The sequence below is a fragment of the Onychostoma macrolepis genome, chromosome 19 (assembly GCF_012432095.1).
Source record: "Onychostoma macrolepis isolate SWU-2019 chromosome 19, ASM1243209v1, whole genome shotgun sequence".
NCBI lineage: Eukaryota > Metazoa > Chordata > Actinopteri > Cypriniformes > Cyprinidae > Onychostoma > Onychostoma macrolepis.
This window is the reverse complement of record NC_081173.1, coordinates 3,096,481-3,115,797: the sequence shown is the minus strand read 5'-3', so window position 1 is coordinate 3,115,797 and position 19,317 is coordinate 3,096,481. Positions and strand designations below refer to the sequence as shown.

The 19,317-nt window shown below is 35.4% G+C and overlaps 1 protein-coding gene across 4 annotated transcripts in view; it reads right to left on the bottom strand.

Annotated features, from left to right (window-relative positions):
- ptprua (protein tyrosine phosphatase receptor type Ua) overlaps positions 1-19,317 on the bottom strand; it is a 261,984-nt gene that overhangs the window by 83,234 nt on the left and 159,433 nt on the right. For all 4 annotated transcript variants that reach the window (XM_058754100.1, XM_058754102.1, XM_058754101.1 and 1 more), the window contains exons 9-12: positions 18,279-18,388; positions 12,728-12,929; positions 9,105-9,207; positions 7,853-8,150 (exon numbers count right to left, since the gene is read on the bottom strand). In XM_058754100.1, coding sequence (XP_058610083.1) covers positions 7,853-8,150; positions 9,105-9,207; positions 12,728-12,929; positions 18,279-18,388 — 713 coding nt within the window. The remainder of the gene's footprint in view (positions 1-7,852; positions 8,151-9,104; positions 9,208-12,727; positions 12,930-18,278; positions 18,389-19,317) is intronic.

Below are 19,317 nucleotides of genomic sequence, written 5' to 3'. Positions count from 1 at the left end.
GGCCACCACTACGTGCATATTTTTGGTTTTGTAAAGATTAGAGAAGGTAGCATTCCATTTATTTTCGTTTTGCAAGCTTTATGGGGATGCTAGTTTTGAAAGTTCTCTGAACATTCAGAAATGAGTATTAAGTGCTTACAAGCATTAAGTTTTCAATGTTTAAAAACAGTAAACAAACATTGTTCAGTTAACTGAAAAAAACTGAATTCAGCTAAAATAAAAAATGATTACACTTTATTTTAAGGTGTCCTTGTTACAGTGTAATTGTACATTTAAGTATTGTGTGATATTAATTAGTACTCTTGCATATAATTATGCATAATTTATAGTTATTATAATGTTATTATAATAGTAAGTACATGTAACATGTAAGAAGGACTTTAAGAACCTTAAAATAAAGTGTTATCAAAAAATAAATAAATAATCAATTAACAATGTATAAATTATATCTTTGTGCTAATATTTGAGAATGTTGTTAAACACAATATAACTCTGAACAAAAATTAACATTAGAGGAACAACCTTAAAGGTCTCATGGCCTTATGATAGTGCCTAAGCATCTCACACACACATACATTCACACACACACACGTACAAACAGGATGAGCTACACAGACACATTATCAAATTAAGATTTACAGGTGCAAATTGTGGCTTTATGTGGCAATTATGCAAATTCATCTACCCAGATTGGAGTCGAGACCTTTCTCACCCAAACTGCCTGTAAATTGCCTTTTAAATTGAAAATCAGTCCTGAGTTGCTTTCTCCTCTCTTTCACCGGGGCAGATGTGACATATTTACCACCGTATTTTAACATGTCATTAAAACATGTGTTCGGCAGTCCTCTGTCGAGGTTGTGGGGCACTGAGGGGCAGCGCTGAAATTAATCGCTGTCAGATGATATACGATATGATATGCAGGTCACGCTCAACACTGCTTTACAAGTGGCTGTTAAGGGTGGTAATGCCCAGCAATTTCCCACAATTCAATATGGTCAATATTCAGAGTGAAAATGCGTCTGTCTGTCACACCCACAAATGTGATTGACTTTTATGTGTCCGTGGGAATGTGAATGGGAGAGGTGAACAGCCACTGCATTCATAATTCACTGAAGAAAATGCCAGTGGAGTGCAAAAGTTGCTGCATAATTTGAGGTCCTCTCAAGTCTACAGTGCAAACAATGCGGGATAAATTATGTAGTGAAGTTTAAAACTTATTAACGGGATTAAGGGTTTAGAGCAACAGTAATAGTGAAGCTTGCCTCTCCTACTAAGAAATTCAGTTTTATTCTAAAATGCATTTGTCCATTTTAAAACCTAACACATATGCCTATTGAGCTGCAGTAAGCCACTTTAGTCAGAGTAATTACTGTTTAAATTCAGCGCAAGTCTAATAGAGCGAGCCTGCACCTAATTATCACAAATAATTGTCAAAATAATAAGCAACAGCACAGCCGAGCATTCAGCGTCGCTCATGTTAAAAAGATTTATTTAGGCTGATTAAGATCGAAATGTGTGTGGGTCAGATAAACAATAACCTGAATGAATTTGACTCATCTTGTGTTAGAATAAACTCACTTTGAGCGGCGAGTGTCAGACAGTGTTGAGTGGTTGATGCTGCTGTTTATGGCCTATTATGTATTCATTACTTCCCATTAGAGGAGGGATTTTCAACGCAATCCCATTATTGGATACAATGGTACCTTTGTTTTGTTTGTAGCAATGAGCCAGCCAGCCAACATGAGTCAAGCCGAGTGTTTGTCTTGTTCTCTAAATCTATAACCCCCCCACTTTTTTTTTACTTCAGGGACACTACAGAGTCATTTCCGTGACAAGGAGACAGAATACAACTCCACAGGCCTCATTAAAATGGCAATTGATGATCAAATGCTTCTCTCTATTGCGCTTGCAGAGGAACTTTCATGTAGCGCAGTCTGGATCTCTGCGTATCACCTCAATACATCAAACAACTAAATAAGCAGCATCCTAATAGAAGTAAATAGGATGTTATGTTGTGCTCAAATGAATCATGTCCTTAAATAGCTTTCCAAGGTTGCTACAGAAGCAGATTATATCTTCAGTGGTAGTTATTTATTCTCGTTAATTATATAAGTATACATAATTTATCACTGTGTATAGTTTACTTGTCTGCCATCTATTTCCTAATTCTCCATCCAACATCAAAGTTAACTAAAAACAAAAAACTGGTTTTGGTGCATTAAGCAAGCTTAAGCAAGAATTGATACTGCTGGACTTGTAAAATGTCTTAGACAAGGAAGGGCCACCTTCCAGCAGAGTTTACGTCTTGCCCTAAGTAGACCCCTTACAGATTCGAATGGTGTATTGCTCTTATCTGTACGATCAAAAACGACAGAGTAATTCAAGGTCATTTTGGCCTTATCAGGAAAATCTGCCTCAAAACGCATATATGCGTTTGTCGACCCCAGGGGGTTAAACAGATCTGAACCAGCTAATCAAGGCCTTCAGGATCACTAGAATTCACTAGTTGAATCTTTTTGATTTCAGTTGTTGCTTTTGAATCTGAAATCCTCAAGTCTGATGTGTAGATGCTAGACCAGATGCCTTAAACTTTGCTCCTGGTGACCAATTGTCCAGCAGAGTTTGGTTCCAGCCCTAATCAAACAGACCTGAACCAGCTAATCAAGGTGTTCACTTGCAGGCAGGTGTGGTGGAGAAGGTTGGAGTTAAACCTAGCATGATAGTAAATTTCCAGGAGCAGGGTTGAAAACCTATGCGGTAGGCAGATGAGTGGTCATTACTGGTCAGAATGACCTAAAGACAAAGTAATGATACCTGAGTCTGAGTCTGTTTTCACGTTGCTTAGTAGGATGTAGAACAGTAGGGATGTGCAACCACATAACTGAGGCTGATGTGATGCACATTTTGATGATGATACGATACATTAAAAATACATATGAAGGAGCTACCGATGTGATGCGATATGATTCACCCCCATTATGATGCAGTGCAATCTGATTTTGATTCGATTCGACACAATGTGATTCAATGTAATATTTATTTAATGGAAAAAAAAATATATATATATATCATATATATGATGCTACACGATTAAATTTGGTACATATAGTTTGTTTTTATCTCTTTCTATTTTATTTATTTTACAAATTGCATAGGTTTTTATCAAAATTGACGTGTTTCCAAACATTGGATTTGTAATCATTTGGAGAAATCAATCTACATATAAAATATTGGTCACAAATTATTGGTCACTCTCTAAATAATAAAAGTATAGTGCATACATATAATTATATATAAATAAGTTGGATTTTACCATATTTTACGAGGTGGCTAATTCGTACGATTTTTGCTAAATTGTACGTATTTTATGAGTTGCCAATTTGTATGAATTTGTACGAATGAGACAAATCGTACAAAATCGTACAAGTGAGGTCGTATGAATTCGTACGAATTAGCCACCTCGTAAAATACGTACGAATTGGTCGTGAGATAGTTTTGGATTTTACCAGTGCAAATATTAACTTTTATGTCGCTCTTACCATCCCTATAGAACAGTGTTACTCTTCTAAAGATAAAGCGATGCAAACTAATCTTCACAACTCATTGTCAAGAACAATATGCTAATGTAAAACTGTAAATTAGGGACACAACAATAATCCAAACAGAGGTAAACATTGGGTAAAATAGTCTGTAATACTGATAGTAATGGGAAAACCATCATGCCAGAAATAGAGTTGAACCATATAAAGTACAACTGTAGACAATACAATACAACTGTATACAAGACATATTTGATCCTTTCGAACCTGGGAGTTTGGCCTCTTCATATTGTAAGATAGCAAGAAAGTAGCTCCTTAGCAGGTAAGCAGCTAGTTTAAAACTCTATTTAAACATTATTACCAAAAATTGCAGCTACCTTTCTTATCCTTTCCATTTGCTTTGTATTTCCATCATAAGTCGTTAATTTAATAGTGTTTCTCCATCACACTTGGTGCCACTAAAGGGATGTCAAACAAACAAAGAGTGTCTTAAAATTCGAATATAAGTGGTCACAGGAGATGCACTTCTTATTCTCAGATGGAAACAGTAATGCATGTTTTGGTTTAACGACTTGTACTAAAATGCATCTTTTAATACCAGGTGCAAACAGGGTTTCTGGGGTATTTTGTATAATTTGCAGGCATCAGGGAAATGCTATCAATATGCGGGAGGCTCTTGGAAATTCTGAGGGAGGTGGGATGTCTGAGATGGGTTCTTGTGCTGATGTTTCAAGTGAGAAAATTAAATGGAAAATGATCTGACGAGAATACCAGGAAAAAAAAACATCAGTCTGGTCTCAAAGAGCTGCTGAACTGAAGAGGATATTATGTGTTGCCTTGCAAAGAGTTCAAGAGCTCAATAGACCTTAATAAGACCTGTTCTGAAAGCACACTAAAGAAGAAGACGATGACCTATTCAACCTTTAAGCCATGGCCAAAAGAGTATGACACGTATATGATTCAGATCAAATGGATCTTGTCAAAGAGTCAACAAATTGTCACAGACTCCATCACCACATGTCACAAAGCAACAGAAAATGTTTACTGTTTGAAAACTCCTGAACAAGCTGATGAATGCTCAGCCACTGATAGACATCATAGGGCTTTTGTTGAGAATTCATGGGAAGTTGGTATCTTCTTGATGTGGCAATGCAAAAACCAACAACAACCGGAGGATGCCAGCAAAAGGCTATTCCCTGATGGATGAAGCTGCAACATCCACATAAAGGAGAAGAGAAGATGCCTCTGGGGTATAAAATCAAGGCAGTCGTCTTGAGTTATTTAGGAAAGCAACACCAGCAGTGGTGACGACAGGAATGGGAAAACTTGATGTGTGATGATGCACAAGAAGTCTCTGAATGAACCAGGTATTGTAAAGCTTGGGGGCCTCTTCTGTAAATTAATTTCAACTTATTCATAAATAGAATGTAACTGATTATCATTATGATTGTAGAATAATAGCAGCATAGCTGACATCAATGCATTATTTTGCTGCTTCTGTTGAGGTGCAATATATATATACTCCAGGTTCTTATTTAAAGTGTAGACTGGATATTCTACCATTTTTTATTTTATTTTTTTGGTTGTAAAAGGGAAGTTCAACTGACTTCAAGCATTTGCACAGTCAAAAAGAAAATAAGAAGTTTATGCACCCCTTTTCTGTATTTTCTGAATTTATCATAATTTAAATTACAATTATAGATAAACAAAATCTGATATAACTAATGACACACACTACTGCACTTTTATTTATTTATTTTATTTAATACATTATTCATTCACACCGAAGGGTGGAAAAATTAATTGAACCCTATAATTTAGCAACTTGTAGATCCTTATTTAGCAGCAAACCATTTCCTGCAACTGCTCATACAAATCTCACCCCACAAATTCAGTTTCAGTCTATCAGTATTTCTGGGTTGTCTCGGTACAATAGTACAGCCCTCTTTCATTTATGTCACAGTATATTAATTGACTAAAAGGTCAGGATTTAGTTTCTTTAGTTGATTTACTTGTGAGCTTTGAGTCATTGTCTTTTATCACATTCTAAAGTCATTAACTCTCTGTAAAATGTTTTGATACTCTTCTGAAATTATTATTATAATTTTTTTTTCAGTGTTCACCTATCCACAGACCTGTTTTCCAGACATTTTGTGAAACATCCAGGTGGTCTTGGGAAATTACACGGGTGCAAACTTGTCACCTTTCGGCGAAATTCGCCGTTTTCACCTTGAAATAGGTCATTCACGTGAATCGTGTAGATCTGAAAAAAAAATGTAATGGGGGTCGTATCTGCGTGTCATCTGTGTCACGTCACCTGTAGCGTTTTTTCCCCTGTTGGCAAAGGAATGGACCCGCCCTACACTGCCTCTGATTGGCCTACCTTAATGTCTTTTCCCTCAACCAACCAATCTCACTCCTGAAGCCTAACTTTTAGACGCTGCAGGCATGCTATCCATATTTCCAGAGGCTACGTAAAACGTGTAGGAACAAGCTAACGGCAAGCAACTTATGACCGAATGAAGAATGTGCATCAGTGTGTTTTTTCTTTTTTCCGTTTTATTTCATTTATGAAGGTGATGTAAACTGAATAATTATATATTCTATTATAATTATATAATAATATTGTGTGTAGGCTATGTAACTTATATAGTTTTCATTTTATTAATTTCGACAACTTTACCGACACTGCATATAGTCTTTGGCTGCGTCCATTGCATCTCTGCGTGCATTACACCTCGCATTTAGCCCGTCAGCTGCTTCAATAATTCGAGTGCTGAAATAAAGATTTACAGTGGTTTATTTGCCCTGACTAAGTTCATGTATCTTAACAACAGTCCTTGTTGAGTTGTCGCTCAAACGTCTTTTAATCATATAAAGGTGTTTATCCTTGAATGGTGCACTGCAAAAAATGATTTGAGAATGTTTTTGTCTTGTCTCTAGTCCAAATATCTAAAAATTCTTAAATCAAAAAGCATTTTCTAGACAAGTAAAAACTGTCTTGTTTTCAGAAAAAAAATTGTCAAAATTGCGTTTTTCCTTAAAGCAAGCGAAATAATTTTATTTCAAACCGAAAACAAGATTATTTTGACTTTTGACTCATTTTTTTTTCTGGGGAAAAAAATTATTTGATTTAAGAATTATTAGACTAATTATTAGACTAGAATAATTAGATTATTTGGACTGGAAACAAGACAGAAAAATGTAAGAAAAGCATTTTTAGCAGTGTGTAACATTTTCTCCCTATAAAGCACTTTGACTTGCCATTGTGTGTGAAATGTGCTATGTGAATTATGTCAATTAACTTGCCCTTAGTTTTAACACACCTGTGTGTGTGTGTGTTCGGGGTCACCTTTTTCACCCCTGACGAGTTTGCACCCCTGAATTATGAGAAAAGCCTCATGCCTAAACAGCACTGCTTTCTTTTGTGTCATCATTTCATTTCATTCTGCTGAAAGTCTGTTCTTATCCTCTGGTTCTTTCAGGTTTGTCCATTGTGCTCTTATAGTGATCTTCAGATGCCCGTTCAAAGAAAGAGTACAGAATTTTCTCCATTTGTAGACAGTGTATCATTACGGGGATTCAAAAAAAAAAAAAAAAAAAAGTCATTATGTCTTCAGAAAAGACATTTTATAAGTAAGCAACGGATAAAAAAATTAAATAAAATAGACGTTCAAAGGTTTCACAAATGTATTATTGACTGCATATGTCTTTGATTCCCCAATGTAGATTTCAAGATCAAAGCTCAGACAAGTATATTATGATTGAATACATAATAGCTGATGGGTTGGCCAACAATTTATTAATGAGTGATAATATTCCTAATAGATGCTGCCTTCTCTCTTTATCTCAGGATACAGGTTTGCATTATTGCTTGGCCCAGTTTTAAGGCATGTTAACACTTTTCTGAATGAATGAATGAATGAATGAAATAAACTACACCTCCGTTTAAAGCATTTTGCATGGCTATCACTTTGCAATGGGTATGTTTGGAATAAACCAAACTATTCATAAGAGTTTGGAATAAACCAAACTCTCCAAACTATTTCCCAATTCGTCTTGAACAAACTTACCAAAATCAATCAATAAATCAATAAATCAATAAATCAATCAATCAACCAACCAATCAACCAACCAACCAACCAACCAATCAATCAATCAATCAATCAATCAATCAATCAGTTACATTTATGTAATACTTCTATCTATTTGCTATTTTTCATTGGCTTCTCCTCCCAAGCTTTCTCCAAGAAATGTGTACTAACAAGGCGTGCATATGAGTGTATATTGGGCAGATGTGATTGGGCACTCACCCCTCTGAAGTTGCTGGAGGCCTGGAAGTAGATGAGATAGTTCTTGCTGGGGTCCAGAGGTGCGTTCCAGTAGCCGTTGTAGGTGTGGTTGTCCCCTACGGTGAATGGTGTAGCCTCAGGCAAGCTGCTGGGCGTGAGTTCAGCGGTGTAGTAATGAGGCGGAGCACCACTTGCCCCTGTTCCTCCTCCGGGACTCTCCCCATGGGAGGAAGGAGCAGGGAAACACTCCATGTGACCCAGCTCCCTCCGCCTCACTTGTCTGGAGCCATCCTCCTCCACCACAACCACATGATAGGCGCTGTACAGGAAGATGGAGCAGACTTTACACATTGAACTGAACCACACTGTATTTGCACTCACTGTAACACTGACTTCAAGTGCTTAGTGAAACAATCACTAAATAAAACAAAAGTAGATTATACCGTGAGATGTTTATATCATGGGATGTTTAAATGAATAAATTTATCTTTAAATAAATTCAATTATAATTACAATTTTATTAGGGATAAAAATCTACCTCAGCTTCTGCAAGGTTACAGTTAACAACAGAGCCCAAACTTCAATACATCTCTATAATAATCAAAACTCAAAAAAAAAAAAAAAAGTATGCAAACATGTAAATTGTTTTTAAATTAACTTCTAAATTAAGCTATACAAATTATATTTGTTGTTGAAATATAATAATTTACAGAGTCATAACTTGTTTCATAAAATATTTATTTAAACACATTAAATAATTAAGAAATCACTAACAGGTCAAATAAATATATATAAGAATTAATTTCTCTAGCACTACTGTATGCTACGAGCTGTAGACACTGATGACTTGTGCCTGAGGTAAATGCAATGCTACGTGACATTTTGTTTGCAAGCTGTTTTAATGACGTCTTTCCGTGGTTGAAACACTAATTGAGCAATTATGTGAGGGGTGAGATGTTCATTCATGTATATTTTGCATTAAAACTAGTAATAAAGATGAAGGGGTGATCACGCTCACTCACACTCCGTGCTGCCGTTAGAACTTAGGCGCTAGTATACGGTGATATGTCGTGCCACATCAAAGAGAAAATGTCTGAATTTCCAGAAAAAATGGAACGATTTGTTCGGTAAACATGCGTACCAAACCGAAAGACCCATACTGAAAATGTTTGGTACGAATATGTGTACTGTTACACTCCAAATATATATATAACATTCAAAAATATATTCCATTGATATACACCATTGATATGTTATATATTGTGTTTATTACCTCACAGGGGCTCCTCTCCCCAAGGCTGGACGCAGGAGCACAGTTATGGTGCTCTCAGATTCACTCAGTGGAGAGGGGACGTCTTCATAATCAAACGCAGGTGCTGTGAGGGGAACGAAAGAACAAACCGATGTGATTAAGAAACTGATTTCTGTGCCAGTGTGAACACTGTCTGAGTGACTTGAGAACTGGACCAGTGAACTAGTCCTCTTGTTCTGGTCCGCAAACTGTATTGAACGATTTATTTTTAAATTGTTCAGCTTACTGACTCAATCAGCTCTGTGATTCGTTTGCAGTTAACAGCTCACTGGAGGGAAAGAATATCAGTAAATAAAGACCCAAAATACAGGTTTAGAATGACATGAGGATGAGTAAATAATGACAGAAGTTTCATCTTTGATCTATTCTTTTGAAAAATAAAACGTCCCAACCACCCAGCAACTGTAACACACAAAAATCGTTCAAATTAGTCTTGGTTTTCCACTGACTTGAATGCTTTGCTCCACAGAGAACAAAACCCGCCCCAGACAGAGCGCACCACACAAGGGCAATGAAACACAGTAATGGAGGCGGATGAGAGCGATCCACAGTCTTTTATAAAGTCTCTTGAGGGGTGAGCGCAGAACAGAGCTCCTGCTCCCATTCCTGCTTATTATCGGAAGTCAATTAGTGAGCCGGTACAGGGAAACGGGTCAATGTCTCAGCCTTCAGCATACCAAAACAAGCAGAAAATCTAGAGTCGAAAGGACGAGAGCCGCCATCACAGCGCTAGTGTTAGATCTGAGGACTGAGGGATGCTACGATTGACTTGCTTATAGGAACAAACCTCAAAAAGAAGCACACAAATAAACACACAGACAAGTTTCACTCAGCTGGATTACTGTCTGTGTGTGTGGAGATATTTAGAGAAACGTTCATGCAAAAATCCCCTATTCACTCACAAACCCATTTAATGCAAAGCAGGGAAGCTACTGAATGATTGCAGAAGACTTGGAATGCAGTACATGAGTTGTATAGTCAAATATTAAGGAGCCTTTTAAGGCAAAATGAATGAATAAATAAATGTGACCCTGGACCACAAAACCAGTCTTAAGTGTCAATTTTTCAAGATTTATACAACATCTGAAACCTGGACAATTAAGCTTTCCACTGATGTGTGGTTTGTTAGGATAGGGCGATATTTGGCTGAGATACAACTATTTGAAAATCTGTAATCTGAGGGAGCAAAAAAAAAAAAAATCCAAATATTGAGAAAATCAAAGTTTTAAAGTTGTCCAAATGAAGTTCTTAGCAATGCACATTACTAATCAACAATTAAGTGTTGATATATTTACGATAAGAAATTTACAAAGTATCTTCATGGAACATGATCTTTACTTAATATCCTAATGATTTTTGGCATAAAATAAAAATTGATCATTTTGACCCATACAATGTAATGTTGGCTATTGCTACAAATATACCCCAGCGACTTAATACTGGTTTTGTGGTCCAGGGTCACAAATAAATAAAATGCTGCTGCAATCAGTTATATCAATTTAAATTGTGTTGAGATAACTTATCCAACTTAACTAAACTAAAATAAAGTTAACTACACTTATACATACCTAAACACACTTTTGTTGAACAACACATTACTTGGTCTAATGTTCAATTTTAGGTTTTGATAACTAATCGAAGCAATTTTTATTTATCTGTCTGTCTGTCTGTTTATTTATTTATTTATTTTTTAACACACCACAGGTTAATAGGGTCAACATTTTAACTAATAGATCTCACCATACTTCCACAGTTGCTTGACCACAGTACATTAACACAATTGTTTTGTTTTACACGTTCTCCGAAATGTTATGTTTAAATATATAAATGCACCATTATCTAATTAAATATGCCATAATTTGCATAGATTTCCTGAACATAAACCTGAACACTGAACAAAACCAAGTTCAAAATCCCTATTTCTTTTTGTTGACATATTGTTAAAGGTGTTTAAAGGAAGGATTTAGGATCTCTATAACTCCATAAATCAGAAAATGATGGAAGCCCGATTCCACCACTGAATAAAATAAATAAATACATAAATAGATAGATAGATAGATAGATAGATAGATAGATAGATAGATAGATAGATAAAGTTAATTGTGACTTTATCCTATAAGAATTGTAAAGAATTTTTAAGAATTTTTATCTCACAGAACTGTGACTTCATATCTCGCAATTTGAAAAAAAAAAAAAAAAGTAACAATTGTTTATATCTCAATGAACTTTCCTTGTGAGGATTAAAGTCAGAATTGTGAGATATACACTTGCAATTGTAAGACCATAGTCCATCTTTTTTGTCCTCTGAATTAGACTTTATAACTCACAATTGCAAGTTTTTATATCACAAATCTGAGAAAAGAAGTCAGAATTTCAAGATGTAAACAAAATTGTAATGTAAACTAAATTCTGTGTGTTTTTTGTGTGTGTGGGGGGGGAGGGGTCAAAATTGTGAGATAAAATGTCACAATTGCCTTGTTTTATAATGGTTTTTCTAAAACTGTAACGTTGGTGTATGTAAGTGCTACTGAAGTGTTTTAGGCTCAGTGCATGAGGGGGAAAAAAATACTGAACGTAATGTAATCAAAATAGATAAAAGGTAATAAAATATGCACCTAAATATGTATTTTAGATGTTTTCTTTCCACTAGTTTGAATGAAGACAAGTTGTGGAAGCAAAATAGCCCTGTGTTGGGGTGTGTCTTACACTACATTACCCATAAGGCTTTGGGGATAGGTTGTGTCAATGTATGCGACTGGAAATATTAAAAAATATAAGAGTTTTGCATGTAAGACTGAGTTAAGCTTTTGTTCTCAATAAAATCTCATGATTATGCAGACATCGTGTGAGTGCCTATGATGATTAGAAGCCCCAAATCTCAAAATTGATCAGTGCATGAAATAACAACGGTTTTGCTTTTTTGTCTCTTTGGAGCTTGACGTGGTCAATAAATGAGCATGCTTGAAGTAGCATATATAAAAAAATGTCCGTATTTTTGGGTGAACTATTACTGTTACTATTACTATTATGAGGCTGTTTAAACAGGATTTTCCAAATAATGTTCATTGTTTGGTCAGAACCACCAAAGGGGCCGAGACTAATCAGTTTTTAATTTCTCTTTAATTTTCAGTTTATTGAGCTGCAACATGCAAAGTCAGAGATTTTTACCAAAAGCCTATAAGTTCATTGGTGGAAAAACGATTTCCCAAAAGGATCTGACATTTTCCCTTCAGTTTACCCAGTTCTCCCCTCAGTTTGTCGACTTAAGCCTGGGTAAACCTTGGTATCAATATTTCTGCTGTTCAGAGAGTCAATCTCGCCAAAAGAGTAGCTTTTGCCTGGCTGCGATTACGTCTAAATGAAGTCCAAATAAAGTCTGAATAAATCCTGAACCAATTAAAAGGCCCTCGCAGGCGTCTTACATTCATTCCAGCGATAAAACCAAAGCCCATCTAGCTTCTAGTGGAAAACTTATAATTTAGTACTTTAGATTCAGAGAGACGCGGCTAAAAGCCAGCAAAGTTGTAGGATTTCTGATACGTCTCAGATCCCAGAATTCCTTGTGGCAATACACATTTCCTCACCTGAGATATTGGTGGTGATTTCGGTCAGGGCGGTTTGCCCAAAGCCCTTGGCGGTGCGGGCGCGAACAGACACCAGGTATGTGGTGCCGGGGTGAAGCCCGGAGAACATGTGATACGTCTCGTTCTTTAGTTTGGAGACGGTGCGCCGTGGGCCGGGAACGTTGATGCTGGGATCTGACGATTCAATGCTCTGGTAGCTGATCTAAAAACAGGAAACAGACAGTGAGCCCAGAGGAAATGAGTGATCAGTGTTGATGCATCTCTGTCCTATAGAGTCCAGCTTTACTTTACCCACAACAAAACATGATGTCTTCACTTACATTACTTTAAACAGTAGCAATCACTGAGTCTTATTACATTCAGAAATTACAGTATATTTGTTGACTCATTTAACCCCAGCTGAGATTTTACGGTTCCATTTTCATCCATGCAAGAGGAGTCACATTCTTTTATATATATATATATATATATATATATATATATATATATATATATATATATATATATATATATAAAGTCTGTGTCGCGTCACGGCTCAGAGATGGGAACGAAACATATAAGTAGTAGCAACTTTACATGGCTACTGTGTGACATTGACCAATCACTCACATTTTTTTTTTCCTGACACCAGTGAAAATTACTTCAAGTATGCTGTCATTTTCACTCATAAAGATAAGAGTATATATATATATATATATATCTCTCTTAGTGCTGTCAATCGATTAAAAATGTAATCGTGTTAATCACAGTCATGGACTGTGATTAATCATGATTAATCACAAATTTAAAATACTAGGATTTACCTGTAAATGTGTTGAAATAAAGAAATGCATGACAAACTAGTTTAAGGAAACAGAACCTTTCACACTTCCGCCAGGTATGAGAAATAATCCTTATTATTCTTTTATCATTATTCTTTTGTTTTTATTCAGCCATTATCAGCCTTTAAACTGGCAATAAAACGTTTACCAAGCCACATCGCTTCAATCCCAGTATACATTTTCCCAACTATTATCAAAAGTATTTCTAAATAAATACAACAAAACTTTTTCTTGCGACGTGAAGTATTATGACAAAATGCATTACGAAGAAGAATTGGACCTGTTCTGCAGGTGCATTAGAGCTAATATTACCATCATGCTTCATAAAACAATTTATGAGATTAATAGTACACTTTTACTCAGAACTCACTTCAAACCACCATCGAGTGTTTGTAATAAATTCCTCTTGCGATCACATGTGGAATTTGGTCGTTTACTGTTGTTAAAATATGCTATTTATAGCCTTTTATATCGCGGCACAAATTAGCATTTCAGATGTACACATTCATCTATCCTATTGTAATCGTGTGTTTATCTTATATAATCTGTAGTGGCTGTTGTCAAGTTTATTTCTGCTGTGCAAAAGCCTTAACATGTATGCTCCGGCTGAAACTCACGTTGTTTGTGATGCTACAACCGCCTCTCCGTTGCCAGGGATACATTCCAAGTATAATACACATTAGTAATATTATCTATTTAAATTTTTATTTGTCTATATACACCTTGGGCGGTCGCGGTACATTATAAAAGTAGCCCAAAAAAACCGCAACCCATGACTCTGACTGTATTTTCAAAATAGCCCACTTGTGCCGTTACCCTGGTAACACTGGTTCGCTGCTGCGATGACGGCAAGAAGTTGGGGTCAAACCTTATCAAATGATTAATTTGCATAAAAAAAATATTAACGCATTCAAATTTTTAGATTAATCGCATGCGGTGTATATATATATCAGTATGTAACTCACACATACACACACACACACACACACACACACACACACACACACATACATATATATATATGCACACACACACATACATACATACATACATACATACATACATATATATATATATAAATATATATTTCATTCAAAACTGTAAAGGGTCTACTCTTATTTTTACACACTAACAATATCAACAAGACATTGTGCTTTTATAAAATAAAGAAAATAAACAGGGTGCACTTTCTGCAGTATCGGTCTCTGTGATCTGGAGCGTGTCACAAAAATGAACAAAACTCAGCATACACTTGCCTTGCATGAAATGTCTTGAACCCATTCAAAGAATTCAACAAAAACTCTTTCATTATGTAATCTCCATGAAAGGTACATTTCTCTATTTAAAACTATTAACTATTTCTTAATAAATAAAAAATATCATTGCTATTTATTCCAGCACATTCATAGTCATTACTTTTGTGGGTGTGCTGCTGCAAGCTTCATGCATGCACTTGAATGCAGAATAGGCTAAATATTAAAGGCCTCCCAAGTAAGTTTTATAAGTAAGTATTTAAGTAATTACATTAAAATAAATGTGATTAATCAACTAATGGTTTAAATGAACAGCTATTAGTCGACTAGAAACATTTTGAGTCAGGGGCAAATCTAGTCATATCACACATTAAAGTTTATGCCTACACAATGTCAAATTTCTCAAATTTGTTAAGAAAAAAAAAAATGTTGTTGACTAGGTGGGTGGCTATCAAAGCTTATATAAGAGGACTAATTGGTTACACAAGTAGCAAATTTACAAAATTCCTCCTCCGCATGTCTGTGAAGAAATTGTGAAGAATACACTCCAGCTGAATATAATAAATTGTCTACTAATAAAGCCATAAATAACTTGAGCAGGGTGAAATGGCTGGAAAAGGATTAACCTGCCACATTAGACATTTGATGAATACTAAAGGATCTTTCTCAGATATATGCATTGGAAAAATGATGTATAAGAAAATGTACATAATTTGTTTTAGACCAGTGAAATGTTTCTATCTCCGATGTCTAGCTTTAGACCTGGATGGCATCCCTACAGACACCTATAAACACTTTAAGGTGTAATGAACCCTCCTATTTTAGCACCGGTAGTTCACACTTCAGATTTAAAATTACTGTCTCAACTACAAGCTGTTTGAAGAATCTGTTGAAACTGCTTCGCTGCCTTCCCAGTACTCCTCAGGGAAGTCAGGGAAGCCACCTACAAAGTGTGACTCATAATTAACTCAGATGAAAAATAAAATAAAATGAATATTGCACAAGAACTTGCAAGAAGGCTTAAACAACGTTTATCCTCTCTATTTACATCATATATATGTGTGATTTGAAATACTGTGTTTGTATTAGACATTGCAAAAAAAAAAAAAAAAAAAAAAGAGCCATCATAAGCAGAGGCTGTTCAAGTTTGATGCAGAAAAACTGACATATTGAATCATATCAATCTATTGTTCTCTCTTTCTATCACTAAATAAACCTAAAATGTCAATTGGTAACACTTATTTTAAGATGACCTTGTTACACGTTGCATGTACTTACTATTATAATATGAATTAATTATGCATAATTGCATGCAAGTAACCCCAAACCAAACCCTAATCCTAACTAATCATATCCATATAGTAAGTACATGTAGTAAACTAATATTACTCATTACTTAAATGTATAATTACACTGTAACAATGACACCTTAAAATAAAGTGTAACCTGTCATTTTTTAAAAACATTTTTAAACTTTCAAACAAGGCTTTATCAAAAAAAAAAAAAATACATAAAATAAAATAAAAACAAACAAACAAACAAATAAATAAATAAATATTTAAATATTAAATGTGTATCTTCTTTTAATTTAAAAAAATGCATGTTTTAAATTAGTTTGAATTCTGATAAATTTTCCTTACATTTAAACCAAACTGCGATTTTGTATAATATCAGGTCAACTTCAATTCTATAACTGAATTTGAATTTAAATCAATTCTCATTTCAGTTGGTGCACAACCAAGCTTTCTCTTTGGTTTTCATCTGAGCCACTGCTCCATTAGAACTAATGATCACGTTACTGATGAAGGAGCTGAATTAAGTAGTAATGACAACTTTTATCTTTTGAAGACATGAAACATAAATTTGACATACCATGAAGCCATGAACCTTTCATTTAATACAGTAGCTCCCTGTTAAAGAAAATAAATAAATAAATACAATCAGTAGCTTCCTGTTCAAGAGTGCCCTCCCCTCAAAAGCATCATAATAATTAACGATGTCTAATTTCCCATTTCTTTGAAATCATTTTTGTTGGAAGTCAAGTCAAAAAAAAGGGTCAGAAAAAAGACTGAAACTACTTTTGAAACTACTTTTTATGAAAATACTGGGGCAGCAAATCCACCATTCAGAAATCATTACCAAATCCATCAAGAGAACGGACAGAAGAGTGAAATAAATCAACACATGTCACTCCTAAACGAGTGTGGAGCGTAAGCAGACACTTACATGTGTTCACACTGACAGCTGAGCAGTGAAATATTCCCAGACTAAAGCACTTAAACACAATTGCCCCATCCGACAGCCTCCACAAGGCAAATAAGCAATTATGTTTGTCCCTCGACTAATTGAAGCCTGGAGAATGAACTACAACTTGATTAGCATAAGAACACCTAGACTCTGTGAAGAGTGGAGAGAGTTTACACACGCTAATGACTGCAGACTGAGAGGGAGGACGAGAGACAAAAACAAACCCTGAAAGTTTAGACAGTCTCCTCAACCAATTTCTACACTGCCACCTTCAAATTCTGTCTGAATATGTGATTCTGTATAACAGCTAAACTAAAATACGCCTCACCCCACAGAATCAAATACGGCATAAACGGTGTGTCATCAGTGCAATGTGTTCCTGAGTCTTTTTTTTCACAACATTGCACCAATATTTTACCCTTTCATTAACATTGCAATTCAATATATAACAAAGGGAAAAAGCAACATTTGACAGAGCAGTCAGGCCTCTCCACACACACACATGCTGGAAAACACCAAAAAGGATTTGTCTGCAAATAACCATATGGAAATGAAGTGCACTTAACTGTACTGAATGGACACTTGTAGTGTACTTCAAATCTGTTATTTTATTTCATTTATTTATTTATTTTTTTTTTTTTAACTGTGCTTGCGGATAATATAAAACGAATGAAAGAAAAGGCCACTTAAGTGTACTTAAAGAGGACTCACTTTGATGACCGTTTCTCAACACTTTAAAAAGTGCACTTTGTAATCATGTCAAATTAAGTCATGTTTTAATAATCTATTGTCATGCTTTAAAGAAGTGCACTTATTTTGACTAACTTACTGCATAAAGCACATTTAAAGTATTCGATTATAATTCAAACTGTTGTGTGATATTCAATATTACATTTTGAAAACTTTCATTCAGTTCACACCTTTTACTATATTATTTCCGTAATGTTTTTGAATACTAAATACTATACTAAAGTATTTTTCACAAGAGCAGTAATGGGTCTTTTTGATGATAAATTTAAATACATCTACATTGTCACATCTGTGTCACATTAAAACATATAAATCATATTTTTTGCATGGTATAAACACCACTTCAGATGTAGCTTAAATGCTAAATATTAGATTGACATGCACCAGTTATTTAGCCCTGTTCTGTTAGTTATTACTTACTCTTTCAATACAGATTTTTCCATTTACAATGCCTTATGAATAATAATGCCTTATAAATACCTCATACTGAGTGATCAGACCATTGGGCTCCAACGGCTCCTCCCACTTCAGAAAGATCATATCGTCCAGTGGGGTGAAGGTTAAAGATTCGGGTGCAATGCCTCCTGGGACTGCAGGAAACAAGAGGAAAGAGGAAAGAGGAAAGAGTCAGAGTACGGTCAGATCAGTCTTACTAAACAAAGTATCAGACACAGCTGAGATGAAGGTGGAGATGTCACAGGTGGAGGTGAGACTACAGGAGAGGGGAAGAGACCACAGACCCATCTCATATCTGAGCACAGCGGTATACGCCACGACAGATGATTCGTCTTCTTTACCAACACACCGTGTGGAAGAAAATAGGGCAGATTGCAAAAAACAGAGAGAGAAAGAGAGACTCATTTTTTAAGAGTGAAAAAAGGGATCTAACTTCCATCCAGGCCACAGTCATCCAGCATGTCTACAGGCTGAAGTCATCTCATTTGGGATCGAAAGTTAGGAAAACTTAGGCGATAGTGAATGCTATGAGCTGTAGGAAGATTGACTGCCAGAGAGATGTGGATAGTGTTGAGAAAAGAGGGCAGAAGTGTTAAGGAAAGATGATTTCCCTTATGCAAACACAGAAGGGAATTGAGAACTAGTGCATTGATTCTATTGTTAAAAATATAACTGCACATAGCAACTATTGACCCGAGTGCAAAACATAAATGCAGGTAAATGTAGACAACACCTACATATGCTTGTTATATAGATGTGGCACACAGCAACTGATATTACTGTGAAAATGCATCAATGCCAGCTATATAAAAAAAAAGCGGAATATGCTATGCAAGGCTTTTTTTTTTTTTTTTTCACAGATGGCTCTCAGACAAACTCAATTCAAGGCATGATTGCAATTAAGGACATATTGTCTAGTATTTCCCCCCTTTCCACAGAAGTACTACATTGCTAACGGAATAAAAAAAAATCACTGAAATCTTCACATGACTCTAGTTGATTATTATTATTATTTTTATTATTATACTTTATGTTAAGGACCAATTCTCACTAATAACTAGTT